The sequence below is a fragment of the Moschus berezovskii genome, chromosome 6 (assembly GCF_049115385.1).
Source record: "Moschus berezovskii isolate FMDL1 chromosome 6, NW_MosBer_1.0, whole genome shotgun sequence".
NCBI classification, from domain to species: domain Eukaryota; kingdom Metazoa; phylum Chordata; class Mammalia; order Artiodactyla; family Moschidae; genus Moschus; species Moschus berezovskii.
In genome coordinates, this window is record NC_142465.1 from 45791463 (window position 1) to 45819289 (window position 27827).

General features: G+C 37.5%; 1 protein-coding gene across 2 annotated transcripts in view; it reads left to right on the top strand.

Annotated features, from left to right (window-relative positions):
• SLC2A13 (solute carrier family 2 member 13) overlaps positions 1–27827 on the top strand; it is a 559427-nt gene that overhangs the window by 430940 nt on the left and 100660 nt on the right. The window contains exon 8 of one of the 2 annotated variants that reach the window (XM_088836975.1): positions 918–3926. The exons of the other annotated variant lie outside the window; for it this stretch is intronic. Coding sequence (XP_088693101.1) covers positions 918–1095 — 178 coding nt within the window. The 3' untranslated portion in view covers positions 1096–3926. Of the gene's footprint in view, positions 1–917; positions 3927–27827 lie in introns of those variants that run through there. 2 annotated transcript variants of the gene reach the window in all.

The window sequence follows — 27827 nt, forward strand, 5'->3', positions numbered from 1 at the left end:
GACAGAAGAATGAACACAAAAAGAACCTTACATTACCAAAAAAATTTAAGAGACTTTAAAATAATACGTTAGAAAAAAAGGAAATAGTATAATTTTTTCAATTATACTGAAAGTTGCACCCTTATAATTTGCACAGTGTATATATATTTGTATATGTATGTGTCTGCAGGAGAAAGCAATGGCAACCCACTCAAGTACTCTTGCCTGGAAAATCCCATGGACGGAGGAGCTTGGTAGGCTGGAGTCCATTGAGTCGCTCAGAGTCAGACACAACTGAGAGACTTCAGTTTCACTTTTCACTTTCACGCATTGGAGAAGGAAATGGCAACCCACTCCACTATTCTTGCCTGGAGAGTCTCAAGGACGGAGGAGCCTGGTGGGCTGTCATCTAAGGTGTCACACAGAGTCGGTCACGACTGAAGCAACTTAGCAGCAGCAGCAGCATGTATGTGTCTGTATATTTATACAAATTTATGTGCAAATACACAGACACACACACACACACACATATATATATATATATATAAAACACATGTTATACTTAGGTGAATTTTGTAAAAAAGAAAAACTTGGAAAGCTAAAATTCTAGATAACATAAAATGTAGTATGGGAGCTTTGGGGGGAAAGCCTTCTACATTCTTTGGTTTCCAGAAAGAAATGGAGATTATAATTAATTTTGCAACATGTCAAATATAGATATTAAAAATATAAGTGTGATCTCTTAAAGATATATACAAGCACAGAGTAAAAACCAAGAAAAACTAATAAAAACAAGAAAAGGGGGAAATTACAGGAAAAAAAAAAAACATAGTTAAAAGAAAACAGAAAAAAAGCAGCAAAATTAGTTACATATAAATGTACCTGTTATTACAGTAAAAATAGCTCAATTAAACATACCTATTGGGCTTCCTTCATAGCTCAATCAGTGAAGAATCTGCCAGCAATACCGGAGACCCGGGTTCAATTCCTGAGTCAGGAAGATCTCCTGGAGAAGAAAACGGGAATCCACTGCAGTATTCTTGCCTGGAAAATCCCATGGACAGAGGAGCCTGGCAGGGTACAACCATGGGGTCACAAGAGTCAGACATAACTTAGTGACTGAACCACCACCAAACATACCTATTAAAGACAAAGACTTCCCTGATAGCTCAGTTGGTAAAGAATCCGCCTGCAATGCAGAAGACCCCAGTTCGATTCCTGGGTCAGGAAGTCCCCTGGAGAAGGGATAGGCTACCCACTCCAGTATTCTTGGGCTTTAGAAGATATTAAGAAGAGGTGGCAAGAATACACAGAAGAACTGTACAAAAAAGATCTTCATGACCAAGATAATCACGATGGCATGATCATGCACCTGGAGCCAGAAATCTTGGAACGGGAAGTCAAGTAGGCCTTAGAGAGCATCACTACGAACAAAGCTAGTGGAGGTGATGGAATTCCAATTGAGCTATTTCAAATCCTGAAAGATGATGCTGTGAAAGTGCTGCACTCAGTATGCCAGCAAATTTGGAAAACTCAGCAGTGGCCACAGGACTGTCAGTCTTCATTCCAATCCCAAAGAAAGGCAATGCCAAAGAATGCTCAAACTACCACACAATTGTACTCATCTCACATGCTAGTAAAGTCATGCTCAAAATTCTCCAAGCCAGGTTTCAGCAATATGTGAACCGCGAAATTCCAGATGTTCAAGCTGGTTTTAGAAAAGGCAGAGGCACCAGAGATCAAATTGCCAACATCCGCTGGATCAAGGAGAAAGCAAGAGAGGTCCAGAAAAACATCTATTTCTGCCTTATTGACTATGCAAAAGCCTTTGACTGTGTGGATCACAATAAACTGGAAAATTCTGAAAGAGATGGGAATACCAGACTACCTGACCTGCCTCTTGAGAAACCTGTATGCAGGTCAGGAAGCAACAGTTAGAACTGGACATGGAACAACAGACTAGTTCCAAATAGGAAAAGGAGTACGTCAAGGTTGTATACTGTCCCCCTGCTTATTTAACTTATATGCAGAGTACATCATGAGGAACTCTGGGCTGGAAGAAGCACAAGCTGGAATCAAGATTTCAGGGAGAAATATGAATAACCTCAGATATGCAGATGATACCACCCTTATGGCAGAAAGTGAAGAGGAACTAAAAAGCCTCTTGATGAAAGTGAAAGAAGAGAGTGAAAAGGTTGGCTTGAAGCTCAACATTCAGAAAACAAAGATCATGACATCTGGTCCCATCACTTCATGGGAAATAGATGGGGAAACAGTGGAAACAGTGTCAGGCTTTATTTTTGGGGGGCTCAGAAATCACTGCAGATGCTGATTGCATCCATGAAATTAAAAGACGCTTACTCCTTGGAAGGAAAGTTATGACCAACTTAGATAGCATATTAAAAAGCAGAAACATTACTTTGCCAACCAAGGTCCGTCTGGTCAAGGCTATGGTTTTTCCCGTGGTTATGTATGGATGTGAGAGTTGGACTGTGAAGAAAGCTGATCGCCGAAGAATTTATGCTTTTGAACTGTGGTGCTGGAGAAGACTCTTGAGAGTCCCTTGGACTGCAAGGAGATCCAACCAGTACATTCTAAAGGAGAAAAATCCTGGGTGTTCATTGGAAGAACTGATGCTAAAGCTGAAACTCCAATACTTTGGCCACCTCATGCGACGAGTTGACTCACTGGAAAAGACTCTGATGCTGGGAAAGCTGGGGGCGGGAGGAGACGGGGACGACAGAGAATGAGATGGCTGGATGGCATCACCGACTCTGTGGACATGAGTCTGAGTGAACTCTGGGAGTTGGTGATGGACAGGGAGGCCTGGCGTGCTGTGATTCATGGGGTCGCGGAGAGTCGGACACGACTGAGCAACTGAACTGAACTGAACTGAAGCAACTCCATTTTCATTAAAGAAAAAGCTCCTCACATTGGATTTTTTTTAAATGCAGTTATATGCTGTTTACAAAAGGCAGTCACAGAAAGATGGAAATAAAGGAGTAGAAAAAATTAGGTATGTGGTCTACTGAGATGACAAAACAATAGCAGAGATTATAGAATTTGGAAAGCTTAATATTATCAAGTTTGATTTAAGAGTTAACGAACCTAACACAGAGAGAATTTCATTCTTTTCAAGCAAGCATAGAGCACTTATGAAAATTTACCATCTTCAAACATAAAGAATAAATTTATTTAAATGTGAATTCCAATAAAATCTAAGTAAATCCAGATAATCAGTATTGTGCAAAATGTTTTCTAACCAAAATGCACTGGTAACACTGCAAAGCAATAGAAAGATATTTATCACCCCTTCTAATTATAATCTGAAAACTTAAAAAAAAAATAACTTCAAATTAATGAATGAGTTAAGAACAAATCATAATAGAAACCAAGACATGGAAATTAGTAACTGACAAGATCCTCAAGGAGTAAGAGCTTAATACAAAGTGAGTTGGTAAAGTAAGCAGAGGATAGAAATTAAAAGAGGAAAAAGTAATGGAAAGCAAAAAAATACTGGAGAGGATCAAAAGTTGCTTCTTAGAAAAGACAAATTTAATGGAGAAACCTTTGGCAATACTGGTTAAGTACAGAGAGAAGGCACACATAAAATTAAAATGAGAAAATGGGACATTATAAAATAGTAAAGATTTAAAAGTCTTAAGAGACTATTAATAATATTGTCTAGTACATTTGAAAACAGACAAAACAGACAATTTTCTGGGAAAATAATGTAAATTTCCAGAACGAACTCAATACCTCTGTGAAGTGTGGTTTTTGTTCCTGCTGTGCAGATGAACTCAGTGAGGCTTAGAGGCTGAATTACTTTCTCAAAATCAAAAAGACAGTAAGGCCACTGCTTTTAGGGGAGCAGCAACTGGGTAGGAGAAAGATGCACATTTGTTTAGTCAGTTTCATATATGAGCTTTTATCATTTACTTCATAAGTGGCACTGGGCTTTTCTGAGCCCCAGTCTTCATCTGTAAAATCAGAATAATATTATTGCCTTGTTGAACAATATGGTGTTTATTTGTTTTCATCAAAGTATAGTTGATTTACAATACTGTATTCTTTCAAGATGTATAGCATAGTGATAGTTATTTTTTCAGATAATATTCCATTATAGGTTATTTAAGATATTGAATATTATTCACTGTGCTATACAGTCAATATATTTTATGTATAGTAGTTTGTGTGTGTTAATTCCAATCTAATATACAGTATAACATAATATTCCATTGTACATATACATATGTGTGCATATATATATATAAAACACTTCTCTATCCGTTCATCTGTTAATGGACATTTGGTTACTTGTGTCTTTTAACTATTATAATTAGCTCTGCTGCTTTGAACACTAGGGTACATATATCTTTTTGAATTAGAGTTTTCCTTCTTTCTGGATATATACTCAGGAATGGGATTGCTGGGTCATATGGTAATTCTATTGTTTCTTTTTTGAGGCACCTCCATACAGTTTTCCATAGTGCCTGCACCAATTTACACATCCAACAACAGTGTTCGAGAGTTTCCTTTTTCCACAACAGTATGGTTTTTATGAACTTTAAATGAGTATTTCTGAAGACGCTTGTAAAAATGTAATGTTCTGCACACATGTAAGTAGTAAATATCCTGCACTAATTTTATTTTTTCTTATATTTGTCAATACCACATTTTCTAGATTAGAATAAGCACTTCCTAACAGATAAGTACATTAGAATACTTTCTATTTATTTGTCTATGTCTATTCATCCACCTCTTCTTCTCCTGGCTTTCTATACACAAAAATATAAATAATCTATTCTGGAACTTCAAACATCCCGATTCTTTAAAAGTATTGCTAATTAGGGATACTATCTTAATGTGCTGATTCAGTGTTTGTTTCCTATAATATAACATGTTCGCTCTGTAATTAGATACATCAAAATAGCTAGATAGATCCTTATTTGGCAATTCATTGTTTTAACTTGCGCTGATTCCTGGTTTATTGTAATCATTCAGCAGATATTTTTCTCAAAGCTGAACTCTGATGCAACACCCAGCCTGTTTTCCCAGCCACCCACTTCTCTTCCATATAGAATTCTAGTCAGTCAAAACCCCCTGCTATCACCCTAGTATCCATTATGATTTCCCATCTCTTTGCCTTTCCTAATTCTGTGCTTTCTGCCTAGGATTTATCCTCCTCTCTCTTTTGAATCTCTGCCTCTGACTTCTACGGATTATTTTTTGCTCAGATCAGATATCACTTTTTTTCCTTGCAGTCTCTTCGATTAGCCCCTGAGAACAATGCTTATTATATCCCCTGTTTTCCTCTAGCACTTAACTGTCTAACAGTGATAATTATATTGTGTTATGTGATAATGATTTGAGTTTGGATGTATCTTTTCTCTTAGATTATAAATTCCAGTGTTCATATCCTGCACTATTTTAAATCCCTCACTGCCCTACCAGTCAATTCAGTCAATAATTATAAAAAAAAAAAAATGGAAAAGACTGCCATCACCAGAAATTATATAAGGGTTTGAAAGTACCAGAGTTCCAAATGGGAGGATACAATGTTCCCATCATTTTATTTTAGTGATATCCTCTACATTCTTACTTATTTCCAAGAAAGGACACCTCTAAAGGAAAAATGGGAGTGATATGGTTTTAATAAACAATGTTAAATGTTTACCTGGTCCTCATTAAAACACTCAGAAAGTTGTAAAAAATAAAAATCATGTACTCCTGATATGCATACTACGCATTGCTTGTAGTCATACTACATGAAAAAAATACCTTTTTTTGAATTGGAGGGTAATCGCTTTACAATGTTGTGTTCCTTTCTGCCAGGCAGCAGCACAAATCAGCTGTACATATATCAGCTGCACATAATCAGCTATACATATATTCCCTCCATCTTCTGCCTTCCTCCCACCCTCACATCTCACCCTCTAAGTCATCACAGAACATCAGACTGAACTCCCTGCATTATATAGCAACTTCCCGTAAGGTATTTTACACGTGGTAATGGACAGGGAGCCCTGGCATGCTGTGATTCATGGGGTCGCAAAGAGTCGGACATGACTGAGCAACTGAACTGAACTGAATGTATGTATTTGATAATTATTAGAAGAAATATTCAGCACATTTCCTTGAAACATTCATTGGTATACTAGACAAGCGATATTTCTATGGTGACAGTATATAATATGGAAGTAGACCAAATAGCAAAAGGAAATTTCCCCTTTATCACCTTTTGTGTTTTAATTTGTAAAGACATTTATCAGTTTTGCCTTTAGAAACAGGAATTTATTTTATCATTAACAAAATATGTTGTTGTTTAGTCACTAAGTCATGTCTACCTCTTTGTGACCCCATGGACACACCAGGCTCTCCTATCCTCCACTATCTCCTGGAGTTCGCCCAAATTCATGTCCATTAAGTCAGTGATGTTATCTGACCAACTGCTACCCCCTTCTCAGTTTGCCTCCAGTCTTTCCTAGCCTCAGAATCTCTTCCAATGAGTTGGATCTTGGCATCAGTTGGCCAAAGTATTGTAGCTTCACCTTCAGCATCAGTCATTCCATTGAATATTCAAGGTTGATTTCCTTTGTATTAACTGGTTTGATCTCCTTGCTGTCCAAGGGACTCTCAAGAGTCTTCAGCACCACAGTTCAAAGGCATCAATTCTTTTTCACTCAGCCTTCTTTATGGTTCAGCTCTCATAATCATACATGACTACTGGAAAAATCATAGCTTTGGCTATACATACCTTTGCAAGCAAAGTGATATCTCTGCTTTTTAATGTGGTATCTAGGTTTATCAAAGTTTTCCTTCCAAGGAGCAAGTATCTTTTAATTTCATGGCTGCAGGCACTCTCAGTGATTTTGGAGCCCAAGGAAAGAAAATCTCACTGCTTCCGCTTTTTTCCCTTCTGTTTGCCATAAAGTGATGGGACTGGATGCCCTGATCTCAGTTTTTTAATGTTGATTTTCAAGCCATCTTTTCACTCTTCTCTTTTACCCTCATCAAGAGGCTTTTCAGTTCCTCTTCACTTTCTGCCATTACAGTGATAGCATCTGCATTTCTGACATTGTTATTTCTAGTTTCCAGCTTGTGATTCATCCAGTCTGGCATTGCACATGATGTACTCTGCAAAGAAGTTAAATAAGTAGGGTGACAATATGCAGCTTTGACGTATTCCTTTCCCAATTTGGAACCAGTCCATTGTTCCATGTCCAGTACTAACTGTTGCTTATTGACCCACATACAGGTTTCTCAGGAAACAAGTAAGGTGGTCTGCTACTCCCATCTCTTAAAGAGTTTTCTACAATTTGTTGTGATCCACACAGTCAAAGACTTCTGTGTAGTCAATGAAGCAGAAGTAGAAGTTTTTCCTGGAATTCCCTTTATCTGTCTGATCCAACAGATGTTGGCAATTTGATTTCTCTTTCTCTACCTTTTCTAAACTCAACTATACGTCTGGAAGTTCTCGGTTCACATACTGCTAAAGCCTAGCTTGAAGGATTTTGAGCTTTACCAAACTGGCATGTGAAATGAGCACAATTGTGTGGTAGTTTGAACATTCTATGGCATTGTCCTTTTTTGGGATTAGAATGAAAACTGACTTTTCCAGTCCTATGGCCACTGCTGAGTTTTCCAAATATGCTGGCATGTTGAGTGCAGCACTTTTAACAGCTTCATATTTTAGGGTTTTAAATAGCTCAGCTGGAATGCCACCACTTCCAATACCTTTGTTCACAGTAATGCGTCCCGAGGCCCACTTGATTTCTCACTTCAGAACGTCCAGAAGTGACCACATCATCGTGGTTATTTGGGTCATTAAAACCTTTCTGAATAGTCTTCTATGTATTCTTGCCACTTCTTAATTTCTTCTTCTGTTAGATCCTTACTCTTTTTGTCCTTCATAGGAAAAAACAATAGAATGGAAAGGACTAGAGATCTTTTCAAGAAAATCGGAGATATCAGGGGAATATTTCATGCAAGGATGGGCCCAATAAAGGACAGAAACAAGCTATATCAGTATCTTATTTACAAGATTGATATTTGTATTATTCATATTAAGGATTTAAAATATTCACACTGTGCTCCTAAACTAATAACACTATAGCTCAATATTACTTTTCCTAGTATTTATTTTGTATCAAGGGAAGTAACAAGGAATCTAATACAAAATTCCTTAGTTAATTTTGGTTTTTATAATTTTTAATTTTTTATTGATTTATAATCTTTAAGGTGTAGAGCAAAGTGAGTAAATTATATATACACACACACACACACACACACACACACACACATTATTTTTCAGATTCTTTTCTATTTTAAGTTATTGCAAGATACGGAATATGTACCCTGTGCTGTACAATAGGTCTTGTTGTTTCTCTATTTTCCATGTAGTAGTTTGTATCTGTTAATCTCAGATTCCATAGTTATCCCTCCAACTCCTTTCCCCTTCGGTAGCCATAGTTTGTTTTCTACATATGCACGTCTCTGTTTTTTATTTAAACTTTTTATTCTGAATTGAGGTGTAGCTGATTAACAACAATGTGATATTTTCAGGTGAACAGCAAAGGGACTCAGCCATATATGTACATATATCCATTCTCCCCCAAACTCTCCTCCTATCCAAGTCTGCCACATTGAGCAGAGTTCCATATGCTATACCATAAGTCATTTTGGTTATCTATTTGAAATATAATATTGTGAACATGTCCATCCTAAATGCCCTTACTATCTCTTCTCCCCATCCTTCCCGCAGCAACTATAAGTTCATTCTCTAAGTCTGTGAGTCTGTTTATGTTTTGTAAATAAGTTCATTCGTATCACTTTTTTAGATGTCACATAAAAGTGATATTGTATGATATTTGTCATTGTCTGACATAGTTCACTTAGTCTGGTAGTCTCTGGGGCCACCCATATTGCTGCAAATGGAATTATTTCATTTTTTTCATGGCTGAGTAGCATTCCATCGTATATATACACCACATCTTCTTTATCCATTCATCTGTTAGTGGCTATTTAGGTTGCTTCCAGTATTGGCTATTGAGACTAGTGCTGCTATGAACATTGAGGTGCACTTATCTTCTTGAATTTGAATTTTCTGTAGATGTATGCCCAGGAATGGGAATATTGTTCTATATGGTAACTCTTTTCTTAGTTTTTTAAACGACCTTTGTAATGTTCTCCATAATGTTTGTACCAATTTGTATTCCCACCAACAGTGTAGGAAGGTTACCTTTTCTCCATACCCTCACCAACATTTAATATTTGTAGATTTTTAATGATGGCTATTCTGATATCTACTACTGTGGGCAGGAATCCCTTAGAAGAAATGGAGTAGCCATCATGGTCAACAAAAGAGTCCGAAATGCGGTACTTGGATGCAATCTTAAAAATGACAGAATGATTTCTGTTTGTTTCCAAGGCAAACCATTCAGTATTACAGTAATCCAGGCCTATGCCCCAACCAGTAATGCTGAAGAAGCTGAAGTTGAATGGTTCTATGAAGACCTACAAGACCTTTTAGAACTAACACCCAAAAAAGATGTCCTTTTCATTATAGGCGACTGGAATGCAAAAGTAGGATGTCAAGAAACACCTGGAGTAACAGGCAAATTTGGCCTTGGAGCACAAAATGTAGCAGGGCAAAGGCTAATAGAGTTTTGCCAAGAGAACGCACTGGTCATAGCAAACACCCTCTTCCAACAACACAAGAGAAGACTCTACACATGGACATCACCAGATGGTCAACACCGAAATCAGATTGATTATATTCTTTGCAGCCAAAGATGGAGAAACTCTATACAGTTAGCAAAAACAATACCAGGATCTGATTTTGGCTCAGATCATGAACTCTTTATTGCCAAATTCAAATTTAAATTGAAGAAAGTAGGGCAAACAACTAGACCATTCAGATATGACCTAAATCAAATCCCTTATGATTATACAGTGGAAGTAAGATATAGATTTAAGGGACTAGATCTGATCGATAGAGTGCCTGATGAACTCTGGACCAAAATTCGTGACATTGTACAGGAGACAGGGACCAAGACCAACCCCATGGAAAAGAAATGCAAAAAAGCAAAATGGCTGTCTGAGAGGCCTTAAAAATAGCTGTGAAAAGAAGAGAAGCGAAAAGCAAAGGAGAAAAGGAAAGATATAAGCATCTGAATGCAGAGTTCCAAAGAATAGCAAGAAGAGATAAGGAAGTCTTCCTCAGCGATCAGTGCAAAGAAATAGAGGAAAACAACAGAATAGGAAAAACAAGAGATCTTTTCAAGAAAATTAGAGATATCAAGGGAATATTTCATGCAAACATGGGCTCAATAAAGGACAGAAGTGGTATGGACCTAACAAAAGCAGAAGATATTAAGAAGAGGTGACAAGAATACACAGAAGAACTGTACAAAAAAGATCTTCACGACGAACATAATCACGATGGCATGATCACTCACCTGGAACCAGACATCTTGGAATGTGAAGTCAAGTGGGCCTTAGAGAGCATCACTACGAACAAAGCTAATGGAGGTGATGGAATTCCAATTGAGCTATTTCAAATCCTGAAAGATGATGCTGTCAAAGTGCTGCACTCAATATGCCAGCAAATTTGGAAAACTCAGCAGTGGCCACAGGACTGGAAGAGGTCAGTCTTCATTCCAATCCCAAAGAAAGGGAATGCCATAAAATGCTCAAACTACCACACAATTGCACTCATCTCCCACGCTAGTAAAGTCATGCTCAAAATTCTCCAAGCCAGGCTTCAGCAATATGTGAACCGTGAACTTCCAGATGTTCAAGCAGGTTTTAGAAAAGGCAGAGGCACCAGAGATCAAATTGCCAACATCCGCTGGATCATGGAGAAAGCAAAAGATGTCCAGAAAAACATCTATTTCTGCATCATTGACTATGCCAAAGCCTTTGACTGTGTGGATCACAAGAAACTGTGGAACATTCTGAAAAAGATGGGAATTCCCAGACCATCTGACCTGCCTCTTGAGAAACATGTATGCAGGTCAGGAAGCAACAGTTAGAACTGGACATGGAACAACAGACTGGTTCCATGGAAAAGGAGTACGTCAAGGTGGTATATTGTCACCCTGCTTATTTAACTTATATGCAGAAAACATCATGAGGAACGCTGAGCTGAAAGAAGCACAAGCTGGAATCAAGACTGCTGGGAGAAATATCAATAACCTCAGATATGCAGATGACACCACCCTTATGGCAGAAAGTGAAGAGGAACTCAAAGGCCTCTTGATGCAAGTGAAAGAGAAAGTGAAAGGGTTGGCTTTAAGCTCAACATTCAGAAAACAAAGATCATGGCATCTGGTCCCATCACTTCATGGGAAATAGATGGGGAAACAGTGGAAACAGTATCAGACTTTATTTTAGGGGGCTCCAAAATCACTGCAGATGCTGTTTGTAGCCATGAAATTAAAAGACACTTACTCCTTGGAAGGAAAGTTATGACCAACCTAGCTGGCATATTAAAAAGCAGAGACATTACTTTGCCAACCAAGGTCCGTCTAGTCAAGGCTATGGTTTTTCCCGTGGTCATGTATGGATGTGAGAGTTGGAATGTGAAGAAAGCTGATCGCCGAAGAATGGATGCTTTTGAACTGTGGTGCTGGAGAAGACTCTTGAGAGTCCCTTGGACTGCAAGGAGATCCAACCAGTCCATTCTAAAGGAGATCAATCCTGGGTGTTCATTGGAAGGACTGTTGCTAAAGCTGAAACTCCAATACGTTGGCCACCTCATGCGACGAGTTGACTCACTGGAAAAGACTCTGATGCTGGGCGGGATTGGGGGTGGGAGGAGACGGGGACCACAGAGAATGAGATGGCTGGATGGCATCACCGACTCGATGGACATGAGTTTGAGTGAACTCCGGGAGTTGGTGATGGACAGGGAGGCCTGGCGTGCTGTGATTCATGGCGTCACAAAGAGTCAGACACGACTGAGCAACTGAACTGAACTGAACTGATTCTGACTAGTGTTAGGTGATACGTCATTGTGGTTTGGTTTACATTTCTCAAATAATTAGAAATGTTGAGCATGTTTTCATGTGCCTGTTACCCATCTGTATGTCTTATTTGGAGAAATGTCTGTTTAAGTCTTCTGCCTATTTTTTGTTTTGGTTGCTTGTTTTTGTATTATGGAGCTATGTGAGCTGTTTGTATATTTTTTTAATTAATCCTTCATCAGTTGCATCATTTGCAAATATTTTCTCTTACTACATAGATTATCTTTTTGCTTTATTTGCAGTTTCCTTTACTGTGCAAAAGCTTTTAGGTTTAATTAGATCCCATTTGTTTATTTTTGTTTATTGTTTTTCCTTTACTCTAGGAGACAGAGCCAAAGAAAATATTCCTGCAATTTATATCAAACAGTGTCCTGCCTTTGTTTTCCTCTAGGAGTTTAAAAGTATCTGGTCTTACATTTAGGTCTTTATTTTGAGTTTATTTTGGGGTACAGTGTTAGAGAATGTTCTAATTTCATTCTTTAAATGTAGCTGTCCATTTTTCCTAGCACCACTTATTGAAGAGAGTTTCTTTTCTGCAGTGTGTATTCTTGTCTCATTTGTTGTACATTAATTTACCTTAAGTTTATGGATTTATATCTGCGTTTTCTATACTATTCCATTGATCTTTGTATCTGTTTTTGTGCCAGTGCCATGCTATTTTGAAGACTGTAGCTTTGTAGTATAGTCTGAAGTCAGAGAGCTTGATTCATCTAGCCCCATTCTTCTTTCTTAAGATTGCTTTAACTTTGATATCTTTTGTGTTTCCATACAAATTTAAATTTTTTTTTTCCTTTTTTGTGAAAAATGCCATTGATAATTTAGTTTGGATTGCACTGGATCTGTAGATTGCCTTGGGCAGTGTGGCTATTTTAACAGTATTCATTCATCCAATCCAAGAATAGAAATATGCCTACTCAGTCTCTCCAGTCATGTTTGACTCTTTACAACCCTGTGAACTGCAGCCCACCAGGATCCTCTGTCCACAGGATTCTTCAGGCAAGAATACTGGAGTGGCTTGCCATGCTATCCTCCAGGGGATCTTCCCAACCCAGGGATTGAATGCAAATCTCCTGTATCTCCTGCATTGGCAAGAAGAGTCTTTACCCACTGGGCCACCTGGGAAGCCCCAGAAATACATATAGAAATATACATATAGCAATACATAGTATATAGAAATGTTCCTTGTATATTAATTTTGAACCCTAAAACTTTATCTAATTCATTGATGAGCTCTGGTAGTTTTCTGTTGCCACCTTTAGAATTTTCTATGTATAATGTCATGTATAATCTATCTATAAAATCATATCATCTGCAGATAGTGACAGTTTTACATCTCCCATTTCAATTTGAATTCCTTTTATTTACTTTTTTCTTCTCTGATTGCTGTGCCTAAGAGTTCTAAAACTATGTGAGAGTTGACATCTTTATCTTATTCCTGTCCTTAGAGTGAATGCTTTCACCTCTTCACCACTGACTGTGATGTTAGCTGTGCGTTTATCATACATGGCCTTTATTATGTTGAGATATATTCCCTATATTTTATGCCCAATTCCTAGAGAGCTTTTGCTATCAAGGATGTTGAATTTTATGAAAATCTTTTTCTGCATATAGTAAAATGATCATATTGCTCTTATTCATTTTTATTACTGTGATGTATCACATTGACTGATTTGTGGATATTGAAAAGTACTTTAATCCCTGGGATAAATCCCACTTGATCATGGTATATGATCCTTTTAGTATGTTGCTACCTTAGGGCTTCCCCGGTAGCTCAGCTGGTAAAGAATCTGCCTGCAATGCAGGAGACCTAAGTTCAATTCCTGGTCAGGGAGATCCACTAGAGAAGGGATATGTTACCTGCTCCAGTATTCTTGAGCTTCCCTTGTGGCTCAGCTGGTAAAGAATCCTCCTGCAAGGAGGGGGAGCTGTGTTCGATTCCTGGGTTGGGAAGATCCCTTAGAGAAGGGAATGGCTACCCACACCAGCATTCTGGCCTGAAGAATTCCACGGACAATATATATAGTCCATGGGGTTGCGAAGAGTCGGATACAACTGAGCAACTTTCACTTTCACGTTAGGTGTGTTTGCATTTTGTTGAGGATTTTTGCATCTAGGTTCATATGTGATATTGGCCTATAATTTTTTGTGTGTGTGATATCTTTTTCTGGTTTTGTTACCAGAGTGATGACAGCCTCACAGTTTTCCTCTTTAAGCTACATTTTTTTTAATGCGTTTGCTTGAATAATAGTCGTTATGCTAGTTTAATCCCTTTAAGATCTGTAGCTGTATACTATATGTTTCTAAGTTTTATCTATCCATAAATAATTTCAGAGATTGTATGCCTCTTGGTTCTTCTTTTTTCATGTCCAGAAGCTAAGATTCTCCTGGATTTAGTGACTATGTATATTACAGATTCTGATGCTATTTATGTTGCAAAGTGTGCAAATCAAAAAAGAACAAACATTTGTTAATAACTTATCTCCCCCCTCAATGTTAGTCTGTCCAATTTATTGGTTGACATTTAATTATAATAAACACAATTTAACAGTTTTATATAAGAAAGTAGTAACGTTCATAATGTTTTGACTATCCTTCATCTGAGGTTAAAACCTTCCATTTCTAGTCACTTCTTTTACCTTCTTCATTTTAGAAATTATTCTTCAATTTGTATCATCTGAAAAGTAGTCTGTGAGTTTTTTCTCACTGAAGAAAACTGTAGGACTTTTTATATGAGGATAAGGGTCAAGACATGAATTGCATGTGCTTCGATCACAGTTTCAGAGAGCCTTATTCAGATTTGACTTTTGTAGATGTATTTTCATAGATGTATAAATCATATTGGTAATGCCATTGATGCCGGGAAAGATTAAAGGCAGGAAGAGAAGGGGACAACAAAGGATTATTGGTTGGATGGCCTTACTGACTCAACGGACAAGAGTTTGAACAAACTCCAGGAGATGGTGAAGGACAGGGAAGCCTGGCATGCTGCAGTCCAGGGGGTTACAAAAAGTCAGATACAACTAAGTGACTAAACAGAATGATTTGGGCAAATAATTTTATGTAATACTTATATAGGGCATGATATTATATCATATATAGAGATACAATTCTCCTTAAAATACATTAAGAAAAAATCAGTTAGCATTCTTTTTTAATATTTATCTATTTATTTGGCTGTAGCAGTTTTAGTCATGTCACAGAATCTTCAATCTTCATTGTAGCATGCAAAATCTTTAGTTGTAGCATGCAAACAAATCCCTTAGTTGTGACAGGGATCTAGTTCCCTGATCAGAGATCAAACCCAGGCCCCTACATTGGGAGCACAAACTCTAGAACACGAGGGAAGTTCCAGTTGACATAATTTACCATGACATGATTTTAACACTTGGAAGGAAACATTATCTAACTGGAAATTAATATCATTGTCTTTTTTATTCCATTTTTATTTTAATTATCTTCTGTTCATGACAAGTGTGTTTGAATGTATTATTGTTCAAAATATCTGCTGTACTGTCTTGGGAAGTATTAGATGTCCATGGCACATTCAGTCTTATCCACATGACTTGTTCTAGCCAAGGAAATGGAAGTGGAACCAATCTGTGTCACTTCTAAACTAAAACTTTAAGAGAAAGGATTGGCCGTATCCTCTTTTCCCTCTGCAGTAGAGTTGGCAGTATCCCAGAATAGAAGATGTTCCATTAGCTTTGGTCCCAGAGTAGAGAAAAGGTGGAGCAGAATCACAACTGACCTCAGATGGACCAGTAGCATGAGCAGCAAATTAGCCTAGTTTATGGCACTTGATTTGGGGTTAGTTTGTTATCTCTATATAACCTACTCACTTCTAATAAAGCAAGATGAACTGTACTCCCCTGTGCAAGTGGCATGAAATTTACTTACATTATAAAAGGAAGATTATTTTTTTAAACTATTAAATAATAGTACAGGGAAAAGTTGGCTTAAAACTCAACATTCGAGAAACTAAGATCACAGCATCTGGTCCCATCACTTCATGGCAAATAGATGGGGAAACAATGGAAACAGTGACAAACTTTATTTTCTTGGGCTCCAGAATCACTGCAGATGCTGACTGCAGCCATGAAATTAAAAGACTTTTGCTCCTTGGAAGAAAAGCTATGACCAACCTAGACAGCATATTAAAAAGCAGAGACATTACTTTGCCAACAAAAGGTCCATCTAGTCAAAGAAATGAATGTGAGAGTTAGACTATAAAGAAAGCTGAGCACCAAAGAATTGATGCTTTTGAACTGTGGTGTTAGAGAAGACTCTTGAGAGTCCCTTGAACTGCAAGGAGATTAAACCAGTCAACCTTAAAGGAAATCAGTCCTGAATATTCATTGAAAGGAATGATGCTGAAGCTGAAACTCCAATACTTTGGCCACCTGATGGGAAGAACTGACTCATTAGAAAAGACCCTGATGCTGGGAAAGATTGAAGGCGGGAGGAGAAGGGGATGACAGAGGATAAGATGGTTGGGTGGCATCACCAACTCAATGGACAAGAGTTTGAGCAAGCTCTGGAAGTTGGTGATGAACAGGGAAGCCTGGCATGCTGCAGTCCATGGGTTCACAAAGAATCGGACATGACTGAGTGACTGAACTGAATAGGAAAAAGAAAGATGTGGTGGTTAACAAATGCCTTAACTTTGAGGAATATTGCTATATGTGGTAGGAACTGCTACGTTTACAAATATATGCTAATGTGAATGGCTTTTGATTTAGAAGGCAAAATTCTGATAGAAAAAGGAGGGAAATTTTTTTAAATGAACAGGTAGAAGGTAAGGGAAGGCATTTGGAAATTTATTAGTATAAGGGATACATGGAAGGATGGTATCTGTGCTTTAAAATATTGTTATATATTTTAATAAAGACATTTAAAGGAAAGACTATATACATTACTATGATATAGAAAGAATAATAGCATTAGAAATCCAAATACTCTCAGAAGTTTCTTGCTAGACACCAGGTGTGAACTAAAATCCAGATATTGAAATTAAAGAGCTGCTGCCTCTATACACATCATTTAGTATTCAAGTCCTTCCTACTTTCATGATTTCAGTGCTAGCTTCAGAAAAACAAAAACAAAACAAAATTGGTTTTCCATTAGATTTTTTCTGCGTTTGCAACTTCTACAGTTGTACAGTAACAACTGCATGTTTTATCCCTGGGTATTTGCACAGACATTCATGAATTAGTACCAATCAGAATTCTGTTTCAAAATAAGCCCACCATGGCAACCTGGAAACTGAAAGCAAAATGCTCTGTCCCTGTGGTTTCTGGGAAGAATTACTTATAACCCTGTCCACAGTATCGTCACTTGTCATTTCTTATGATAAGTGCTGCCCTATTTCATTTAATAATTTAGTTTTAAAATAAATAGTTCCAAAGTATTAACCAACTTTCAAAGGCAATATGTGCCCTAGAATCCTCTATGAAATAATTTTTTTCCTTATTGTTGTTATTTATTTGTTTGATATATGAGTTATGCGGGAAAGATTGGAAAGTTATGCATGTATAAACTCATATATGTTAACATTTTTATGTCTAATTATTGGTAGGTTGGATTTTCATAACAGTTTAAATTCTATTCATGTTCGTATGGCATTTGTAGCTGGAAATACAAAGTATTTTTTCTGAAGGTACTTTATAACACTGGAATTTGATATTGTGCTATGTGATTTTAAAAATGTACTTCAAAAGACACCGACATTACCTCAAGATTTATAATCTAGAACAGCAACATTTATGCATGCAGATTTCAAAGATACTGTAAATAAATGAATGTTTCTTTACAAAGGTATGAAAAAAATTTTTTTATCATGTACACTTCTTGGGCTCAAAACCATTCAGGAGAGCAAGTGTGTGAAAATATGTTGTAGAATGAGCAAATATGAGATGAGTTTAATAAAAAATAATAATAACTCTGGCTTTCAAGAATTCAAATAATGGAAGGCTTGATGTTTATGGTAAACTATGAGGTAGATGCAAAATACTGACTGTAAAATTTATAAAATTCTGTGTTCCTACCTTAAAATGTTTTAAAATAATGTTGAATTCCCCCATCATGGTGACTTACTTGAACTTTCTGTGACTCTTGTTGTTCAGACACTAAGTCACTTCTGACTCTTCATGACTCCATGGACTGCAGCACGCTAGGCTTCCTGTCCTTCATTGTCTACTGGAGTTTGCTCAAACTCATGTCCATTGGTTGGTGATGCCATCTAATCATCCCATCCTCTGTTAACCACTTCTCTACCTGCCTTCAGTATTTCCTAGCATCATGGTCTTTTCTAGTGTGTGGGCTCTTCACATCAGGTGGCCAGAGTATTGGAGTTTCAGCTTCAGCATCAGTCCTTCCAATGAATATGCAGGGTTGATTTACTTTAGGATTGACTGTTAGTTTTTCTTCCAAGGAGTAAGCATTTTTTAATTTCATGGCTGCAGTCAACATCTGCAGTGATTTTGGAGCCCAAGAAAAGAAAATCTTTTCCACTGTTTCCATTTTTTCCCCATCTATTTGCCATGAAGTGATGGGACTAGATGCCATGATCATTAAGTAATTATAAGATCATGTTTTTCTGTGACATAGCTGAGGAAAATGTCTCTGAGCTGTAGACCCATTAATCGTTAATTTGTTTTATGAGCTTTTAAGCCTCATGAAAATATGCCATATATTATTCTTTATTCTCCTTTCCAACTTTATTGAGGTATGATTGACAAATAAAATTTTTTTATATATAGGTTGTGTTATACAATATAATTTTCTTAAGGTATATAACATAATGATGTATACATTGTGAAATGCCTACCAGCATCAAGTTAATTTTGACATCTAGCACTTCACATAATTACCATTTATATCTTTGTATGGGGTGAGAACACTTAAGATTTACTCTCTAAGCAAATTTCAAATACAAAATTCAGTATTATTACTGTAATCACCGTGGTATACATTAGATCCCCAAAACTTACTACTTGTTTAATTGAAAGTTTTTGCCTTTTGACCAACATCTGCCTATTTCTTCCATCCTCCAGACTCTGACAACCACTAGTCTACTCTGGTTCTATGAGCTTGACTTTTTAGATTCTACATATAAGTGAGATCCATACAGTATTTGTGTTTCTGTGTCTGATTTATGTTATTTAGCATAAAACTCTCCTCATTCATCCATACAGTCACAAATAACAGGATAATTCTCTTTTATAGTTGAATAATATTACAGTGTGTCATGTGTTTGTGTATACATATACATGTATAAGACCATGTTTTCTTTGTATGTACATCCATGGTGGGATAGTTAAGTTGTTTCCATATCTTGGCTCTTGTGATAAACACTGCAATGAATGCTCTTTTGATGAAGAATCTTATTCTTGAAGAATATTTCATTGAAAACTTAAAAATATGATGTGTGATGTGCAGAAACCCATTTTATTAAAACACTTGAACTGTCCAAACTTTTGAAGCATCAGGGACAGAAAGCTAGAGTTCAGATAACTACACTGATTTCAGTTTTGTGGGTGCATGCTAATTCACTGAAAACATGAGTACTTGAAAAATCATCTCATTTGTTTTAGCACTGATCTCAGAACTATTGTTTGTTGTTGTTCAGTCACTAAATCATGTCTGACTCTTTGAGATTCCATTAACTGCACCAGGCCAGGCTTCCTAGTCCCTCACCATCGTCTGGAGTATGCTCTGACCCATGCCCATTGAGTGGGTGATGCCATCCAGCCATCGCATCCTTTATGCCCTCTTCTCCTTATGCCTTCAGTCTTTCCCAGCATCAGGGTCTATTCCAGTGAGTCAGTTCTTTGCATCAGGTGGCCAAACTAGGAACTTCAGCTTCAGCATCAATCTTTTCAATGAATATTAAGGGCTGATTTCCTTTAGGTATCTCCTTGCAGTCCAAGAGACTCTCAAGAGTTTTCTCCAGCACCACAGTTCAAAAACATCAATTCTTCAGTGCTCAGGTTTCTTTATGGTTCAGTGCTAACATCCATTGACTACTGGAAAAATCATAGCTTTGAATATACAGACCTTTGTCAGCAAAATCATATCTCTGCTTTTTAATATGCTGTCTATGTTTGCCATAGCTTTTCTTCCAAAGACCAAGCATCTTTTAATTTCATGACTGCAGTCACCATGTACAGTGATTTTGGAGCCCAAGAAAATAAACTATTCACTGTTTCTAAGTTTCCCCATCTATTTGCGATTAAGTGATGGGACCAGATTCCATAATTTTGGTTTTATAATGTTGAGTTTTAAGCCAGCTTTTTCACTCTCCTGTCTCAATTTCATCAAGAGGTTCTTTAATTTCTCTTTGTTTTCTGCCATAAGGGTGGTGTCATCTGCATATCTGAGGTTTTCATATTGATATTTCTCCTGGCGATCTTGATTCTAGCTTGAGCTTCATCCAGCCCAGCATTTTGCATGATGTACTCTACATATAAGTTAAATAAGCAGGGTGGCGATATACAGCCTTGACATACTCCTTTTCCAAGTTGGAACCAGTCCATTATTACATGTCCAGATCTCATTGTTGTTTCTTGACCTGCATACAGATTTCTCAGGAGGCATGTAAGGTGCTCTGGTATTCCCATCACTTTAAGAATTTTCCACAGTTTGTTTTGTTGGAGAAAACTCTTGAGAGTCCCTTGGACTGCAAAGAGATCCAACCAGTCCATCCTAAAGCAAATCAGTCCTGAATATTCATTGGAAGGACTCATGCTGAAGCTGAAACTCCAATAGTTTGGCCACTTGATGTGAACAAGTGACTCATTTGAAAAGATCCTGATGCTGGGAAATATTGAAGGCAGGAGAAGGGGATGACAGAGGATGAGATGGTTGGATGGCATCACTGACTCAATGGGCTTGAGTTTGAGTAAACTTCGGGAGTTGGTGATGGACAGGAAGGCCTGGCGTGCTGCAGTCTGTGGGGTCACAAAGAGTCAGACACGACTGAGCAACTGTACTGAACTGAATTGAACATACACTAATAAAATTTTCCAAGTGAGACTTCAACAGTACATGAACCGTGAACTTCTAGATGTTCAATCTGGATTTAGAAAAGGCAGAGGAACCAGAGATCAGATTGCCAACATGGTGCTGGATCATAGAAAAAGCAAGAGAAATACAGAAAAACATCTACTTCTGCTTTATTGACTTCATCAAAGCCTTTGACTCTGTGGATCACAACAAACTGGCTTTGGGGGAATCTGGGTGTTATTCTGATGGACAGGGCCATGCTCACTATAATTTTCTGTTGATGGGTGGGACTGTGTTCACTCCCTGTTGTTTGGCCTAAGACCAGGCAATGGTAGGGGTATGGTAATGGCAACCTCCTTCAAAAGGGCTTATGCAAGCACTGTTGTATTCAGTGCCCCTACCCTGTGGCAGGCCACTGTCGACCCAGGCCTCCACTGAAGATTCTTGGACACTCAAAGGCAAGTCTTGCTCAGTCTCTTGTGGGGTCACTTATTCTTTCTCCTGGGTTCTGGTGCCCACAGGTTTGTTTGTACCCTCCAAGAGTCTGTTTCCCCAGTCCTGTGGAAATTCTATAATCAAATCCCACTGGCCTCCAAAGTCAAATTCCCTGGGGTTTCTCAGTCCCTTCCCAGATCCCCAGGTTAGGAAATCTGGTGTGGGTCCTAGAACTTTCGTAACAGTGCGAGAACTTCTTTGTTATAATTATTCTCGAGTTTGTGGGTCATCTACCTGGTTCACTGTGTGGTGGGGCTTCCAGCAACCTCCTCCAAGAGAACTTATGCCACACTCCCTGCCTCCCAGGTATGCTGCAGCAAGAACCCCTGTCCCCACAGAAAGCCACTACTGACCTGTCTGTCTGCAAGAGACACTGAAACACTCAAAGGCAGATTTGGCTTAGTCTCTGTGTGGTCCCTGGTGGCTAAGATGGTAAAGAATCTCCCTAGGTTCCACCCCTAGGTTGGGAAGATCCCCTGGAGAAGGAAATGGCTACCCACTCCAGTATTCTTGCCTGAAGAAATCCATTATCAGAGATGTCTGATATCTTGGAAGCAGTGAACATTTAGCAAATAATTCTTGATAACAGTGTTACAATTTTGCTCCTTTAAATAAAAGTTAAGAAGGAAATAGTCTATGTCTTCTACAGTTAAACCGAGAAACATATTTAATGCTGCTGCTTATTTAAGTTTGAGAATTTCTATGTGTTTATTTCTGGAACTCAGGGAACAGTCTGTTTCTGTTACCGAGACAGTCTTTTAAGGCAGCTCAGGAAACAGTCTGTCTGTTACAGAGCTTACCCAAGAATCTAGAATGTGTAGATAACACAAACAGAAGTTTATCAGTATCTGTATCTTTTATATATATATATATAGTGAATGGAGTTGCTCGGTCGTGTCTGACTCTTTGCGACCCCATGGACTGTAGCCCACCAGGCTCCTCTGTCCATGGGATTCTCCAGGCAAGTATACTGGATTGGGTTGCCATTTCCTTCTCTAGGGGATCTTCCTGACCCAGGGATCGAACCCAGGTCTCCTGCATTGCAGGCAGATGCTTTAGCCTCTGAGCCACCAGGGAAGCCCCATATATATATATATGTGTGTGTGTGTGTTAATGTAAGAAGCTCAGGAATGAGTAACTCAAAGAGCTGACTTAGAATTCAGGTTTGTGTAGCATTTTCAACATAGGACAATACATTTTAGAAAAGTCACAAGACAAAAGCAAATACCTTGAGTCTCTAGAGGTGGCAAACTATAGGAAGGCAAATACATGGGAAGGGAATGGGAGATCATGGCTTGTTGGGAAAGTCTGTTACATAGGTTCCTCTAGTGCCAACTCCAGGCTGATAAGGGTCTACTGTTGTCTACATGATTAACGTTTGTCTTTCTTGGTAGAGATAGAAAAAGGGATGTACTTCTAAATTTATGTCCTGTTTTTAGGAAAATAAGGGAAAGGCAGAACGCTTTTCCTGGAGAATGAAAAAATCGTTTTTGTCTAAAGGCAATTAATAAGCAGCAAAAGCTGTGGTGGTGGTTTAGTCACTAAGTTGTGTTGGACTCTTGTGATTTCATGGACTGCAGTTAAGGAGCCTCCCAGGCTCCTCTCCCATGGACAGAAAATCATGGGAAATCACAAGAGTCCAACACAACTTAGTGACTAAACCACCACCACAGCTTTTGCTGTTTCTTAATTGCCTTTAGATAAAAATGATTTTTATATTAAAAAGGCTATTTTGGCATGACATATTTTGGTTTCCTTGATTTGGTATGATAAAGGGAGATCATACACCTAAGGGATATCATTTCGGTCAGGAGCAGCCCAGGGAAGCTCAGAGGCAGAATACAAATGCAGGAAGTAAATTAGAAAGCATGGGGAGAAGATAAAGAGCTGGAAAATGTTATCATAAAGATAGCCAGATTGGAAGGGCAAAGTAGATAAGAATCTGGAGAAACAAAATGAAGATAAAACAGTGCAAACATAGACAAGTGCCAGGAAGGCAGCTCAGGAAACACACTGAACATAGTCAGCCTTTCCTGCGGTTAAGTTTTTTCTCATCTGCAAATCTCTCTTATCTGGGCAAGGAACTGCCTTTTTTTGTTTGTTTGTTTAAGATAAACAGCATTTTGTTTAATCAATTATTATTAGTTATTAAAAATACAGGTGAGATTTGAAAAGCAATTATATCCTAAATTTTTATTAGACAAAATAAGAGTATGCTCTTTTAAAATCTTTGTTGTTCATCATTGTCAACATTTAAAAATCCACACATCCAGTTTGGTAAATATGAGAACACTCATGATCCACCCTTATAAGTAAGCAGAATTTCTCTCGGTGTTGGAAAAGTCTCATAAAATTAACAACTTTGAATTTTTCTTGCAGATTTAATGTTTTGCAGCTATATATTAGGGCTTCCCTGGTGGCTCAGTCGGTAAAGAATCCGCCTGCAATGAAAAAGACCCTGGTTCAATTCCTGAGTCAGGAAGATTCCCTTGAGGAGGGCATGGGAACCCACTCCAGTATTCTTGCCTGGAAAAATTCCATGGACAGAGGAGCCTGGTGGGCTATAGTCCATAGGGTCACAAAGAGTCAGACATGACTGAGCCACTAAGCACTGCACAGCACAGCACAGTAGTATATATTAATACATTGTGTGTGTTGTGTGTGTTAGTCACTCAGTCACGTCCAACTCTTTGAAACCCTGTGGATTGTAGCCCACCAGGCTCCTGTGTCCATGGGATTTTCCAGGCAAAACAACTAGAGTGGGTTGTCGTTTCCGTCTCCAGGGGATCTTCCCAGCCCAGGTATTGAACCTAGGTTCTCCTGCATTGCAGGCAGATTCTTTACTGAGTCACCAGGGAAGTCATTAATGCATTAGGTATAGATATTTCTTAAATATATATTTAACATATAAAAAACTAAAGATAAAATAGTATGTATAAAATCAGATAATATTGTCTACTTTGTACAAATAACTTTATGAATGTAGATGAAGAGTAGTATACCTCTGTTTCATTAAACTGTTTTGCAACCATCAGTTTCTTTTCTCAACTGGTTTCTATCAATTGTTCATGTCTTATAGTGCGACCATTTCATTTCAGGCAAGGAACTGTTTTCTGCTTTAGATGAGGAGGTGATAGAATATAAACTATTGAGAACCTAAATTTGTAGAATATGTAATCCACAACTGAGAGCTGTTAGAGCCCTTTCAAAATTGAAATAGGAATGGAGCTTATCACACTGTGAATTTACCTGTGATTTGTAACAGCAATGTTACTTTGACTGATGATCTTCTTCATCCCACCCCACATATACACACTACTCCTAAAATGAGTGACATAAAACTGGTTGTGAATTAATCTGAATCTTTGGAAAGACACTTTCTAGCCCTTGTGAATTGGAGTACTCCTGAGTGAGATGTTCAAAGAAGTTTGTTAGTATTTTCCCAGTACCATTCATTCTTCTTTATCTCTCAGCTCAAATAATTGAATGAGATATTCTGTGTGTGCTGTTTTATAAGAAAAGTCACTCACTACCTACATATTCTTTCCCCCTCATTCAAGAAGTTTGTAACTTTTGGCATTCTAAAATTGTGAATGATCCAAACTACAGTGGAATAATAATATACTTGCCCAAGAGAAATGATCAGGCACACCTCATGTATTTGATATAAAACAAGTTCAGAGCATCTGATCCTCTATGCCTTTTTTTTATTAAATTCTTTCAAACTCTTAAAAGTAATGATATTCAGAGTTCTGAATTCAATAAAGCATTGCTTATCACCAACTTATCCCTAAGAGTTCAGTACAATAAAAATGAATGGATAGAGTTTCTGGCAGCATAGCCCATAGAGACATAGGGAAGGGCAGATTTGTTTGTATTTGTTTGGTTGCTTTTTAACCTAGTGTTTTTTTAATTTATATGAATTTTCCTTTATATTCTAAAATATAGCATGTTCAGCTTAGTATTATAACTATTATTCAGTTCAGTTCAGCTCAGTCGCTCAGTCATGTCCGACTCTTTGTGACCCCATGAATCACAGCACGCCAGGCCTCCCTGTCCATCACCAACTCCTGGAGTTCATTCAAACTCATGTCCATCGAGTCGGTGATGCCATCCAGCCATCTCATTCTCTGTCGTCCCCTTCTCCTCCCGCCCCCAATCCCTCCTAGCATCATAGTCTTTTCCAGTGAGTCAACTCGTCGCATGAAGTGGCCAAAGTATTGGAGTTTCAGCTTTAGCATCAGTCCTTCCAATGAACACCCAGGGTTGATCTCCTTTAGAATGGACTGGTTGGATCTCCTTGCAGTTCAAGGGACTTCCCCAGCACCACAGTTCAAAAGCATCAATTCTTCGGCTATCAGCTTTCTTCACAGTCCAATTACTTATCCATTAATTTTTCTAGACAACCCAGCCTACCATCTCATACTTCATCCCATCATTTAAAAAAGGAAAGTCTTTGTTCTTTGGAAATATGCTTTTATTCTGTAGCACATGTGGTAATTTCAGAAGCATGACAATAAAAAACATAGACCCATCCTACAAACAAACACTCAGTTCACTAAAATTTTAAGAGGAATAGGCAAACTCTAGTGAAACTATTTCAGGCTTTTTCATTAGGATACATGTGCCTCATGGATTTAAATGCTATAGTTAGAATTTTGTCAACACTGGATCTACAGTATAGCTAACTGAATAATACTTGAACATCTAATTGAATTTCTTGAATAAAAATATTGCTCTGAACAAAAAAAACATATTTTATAAGCCTCTGTATTTATAATATTACCAATTGATTTGAAATGTAAACACGAGAAGATTATTTTACATCTCCATTTTTGGCTACACTTATTTTATATGTGGCTTTCTTACGGAGTGATATAATTTATCAACTAAAATAGCAGTTAATTATTTTTTCCAGACTGGAAATATAAGAAGTTATTTCATTATAGCTAGCATATAGTAAGATTCAGTACTTCCCCCTATTATTTCAAAGCACCCTATTCTCAGCCACTTAAGGACTACTGCTCTCCAGCACTTTATCTATAACCTACAATTATTTTTTTATGTTGCATTATGGTTATTTATATACCTATTTTCCTCTGACTATTGGAAATTTCTCAAGGGCAGAGTTGAGATAATATTGTTCTATATACCAGACATTTTGCCTGGCACATAAAAATCTCTCAGTACGTGTGACTGTTGTTGAAAGTATAGTAATAAAATATTAGTGCTCCAGCCACCAGTCCTCTAGGTGTTTTGACAGAGAATCTGCCAATTTCATTCTTCTGGATGATTTTGTGTCATATGGACAAGGCTAGACTTTTTTGAGAAACTTAGAGTAGAAACGTCAGTGGTTAACAGTAAAGGTCATGATATCATCATATCCACTACAGCTCACAGGATTCTAAGCCTTATTCTATTTCCTCTTTTTCTATTTCTGACTCATAGTCGAGTATATGGGATTTTGGAAGTTCTTTTCAAAGATCTAAAATCAACTGCTTTCTGGTATAACAGAAAGAAAGAACAATATGGAGTCAGAAGACTGATTTTTGTCTGTACTCTGTAACTAACCACAGTATGCCCTTGGATCATTTTACTGTCTTTCATCAGTTTGCTTATTGTTAAAAGGAAAGGAAGGATTTTACTTGCCATGCAGAATCATTGAAAAGTCAAATGAAAATATGTGTGAAAAGAATATATACACTTGATTAAAAGGACCTGATTATAAATCTCATTTCCACAATCTATAGAAAACTTCTATAATCTGAGATAACTTCCTGATATAACTGTGTAAACTGGAATTGCATACCTATTTGGCAAATATAAAATTAAAATTTTCTTTCTTAAACATGAAAGTATTTTGAGGTAAAAAGAGTTCTTTTCCCTATAAATGCGTTTTTAAGTTTATGAGAACTTTTGTAAATTCATTTTCACTAAATCTTACACAGTTATTCTTAGTATTATCAGAATTTTTTTTTAATTTCTTTGGTGAGTATGTTATTTGATGACATAATATCAGTTCAAGCCTTCTTGCATTTTTCTCAAAGTAATAGATGTTCCACTTTACCCTCTATTTGTAAAAAGTTTAAGCTGGTAAAAAAATAAAATGTACACTGAAGAAATTATAAATAACTCATTAAATGTTATTGATAAGTGTATTCCTCATAAACTGCCCACTGCCGACTCTACATGTAGCTCATTTTCTTGAGTGGTAAAGTAATGACATTCAAACTCCAGTAGTACCGTCTACCCCGGAATGACTGGTTAATTTTTTGAAGTCTTGTCCCTAGTCTTCACATTCTACATTAACTTAGCCCCTAC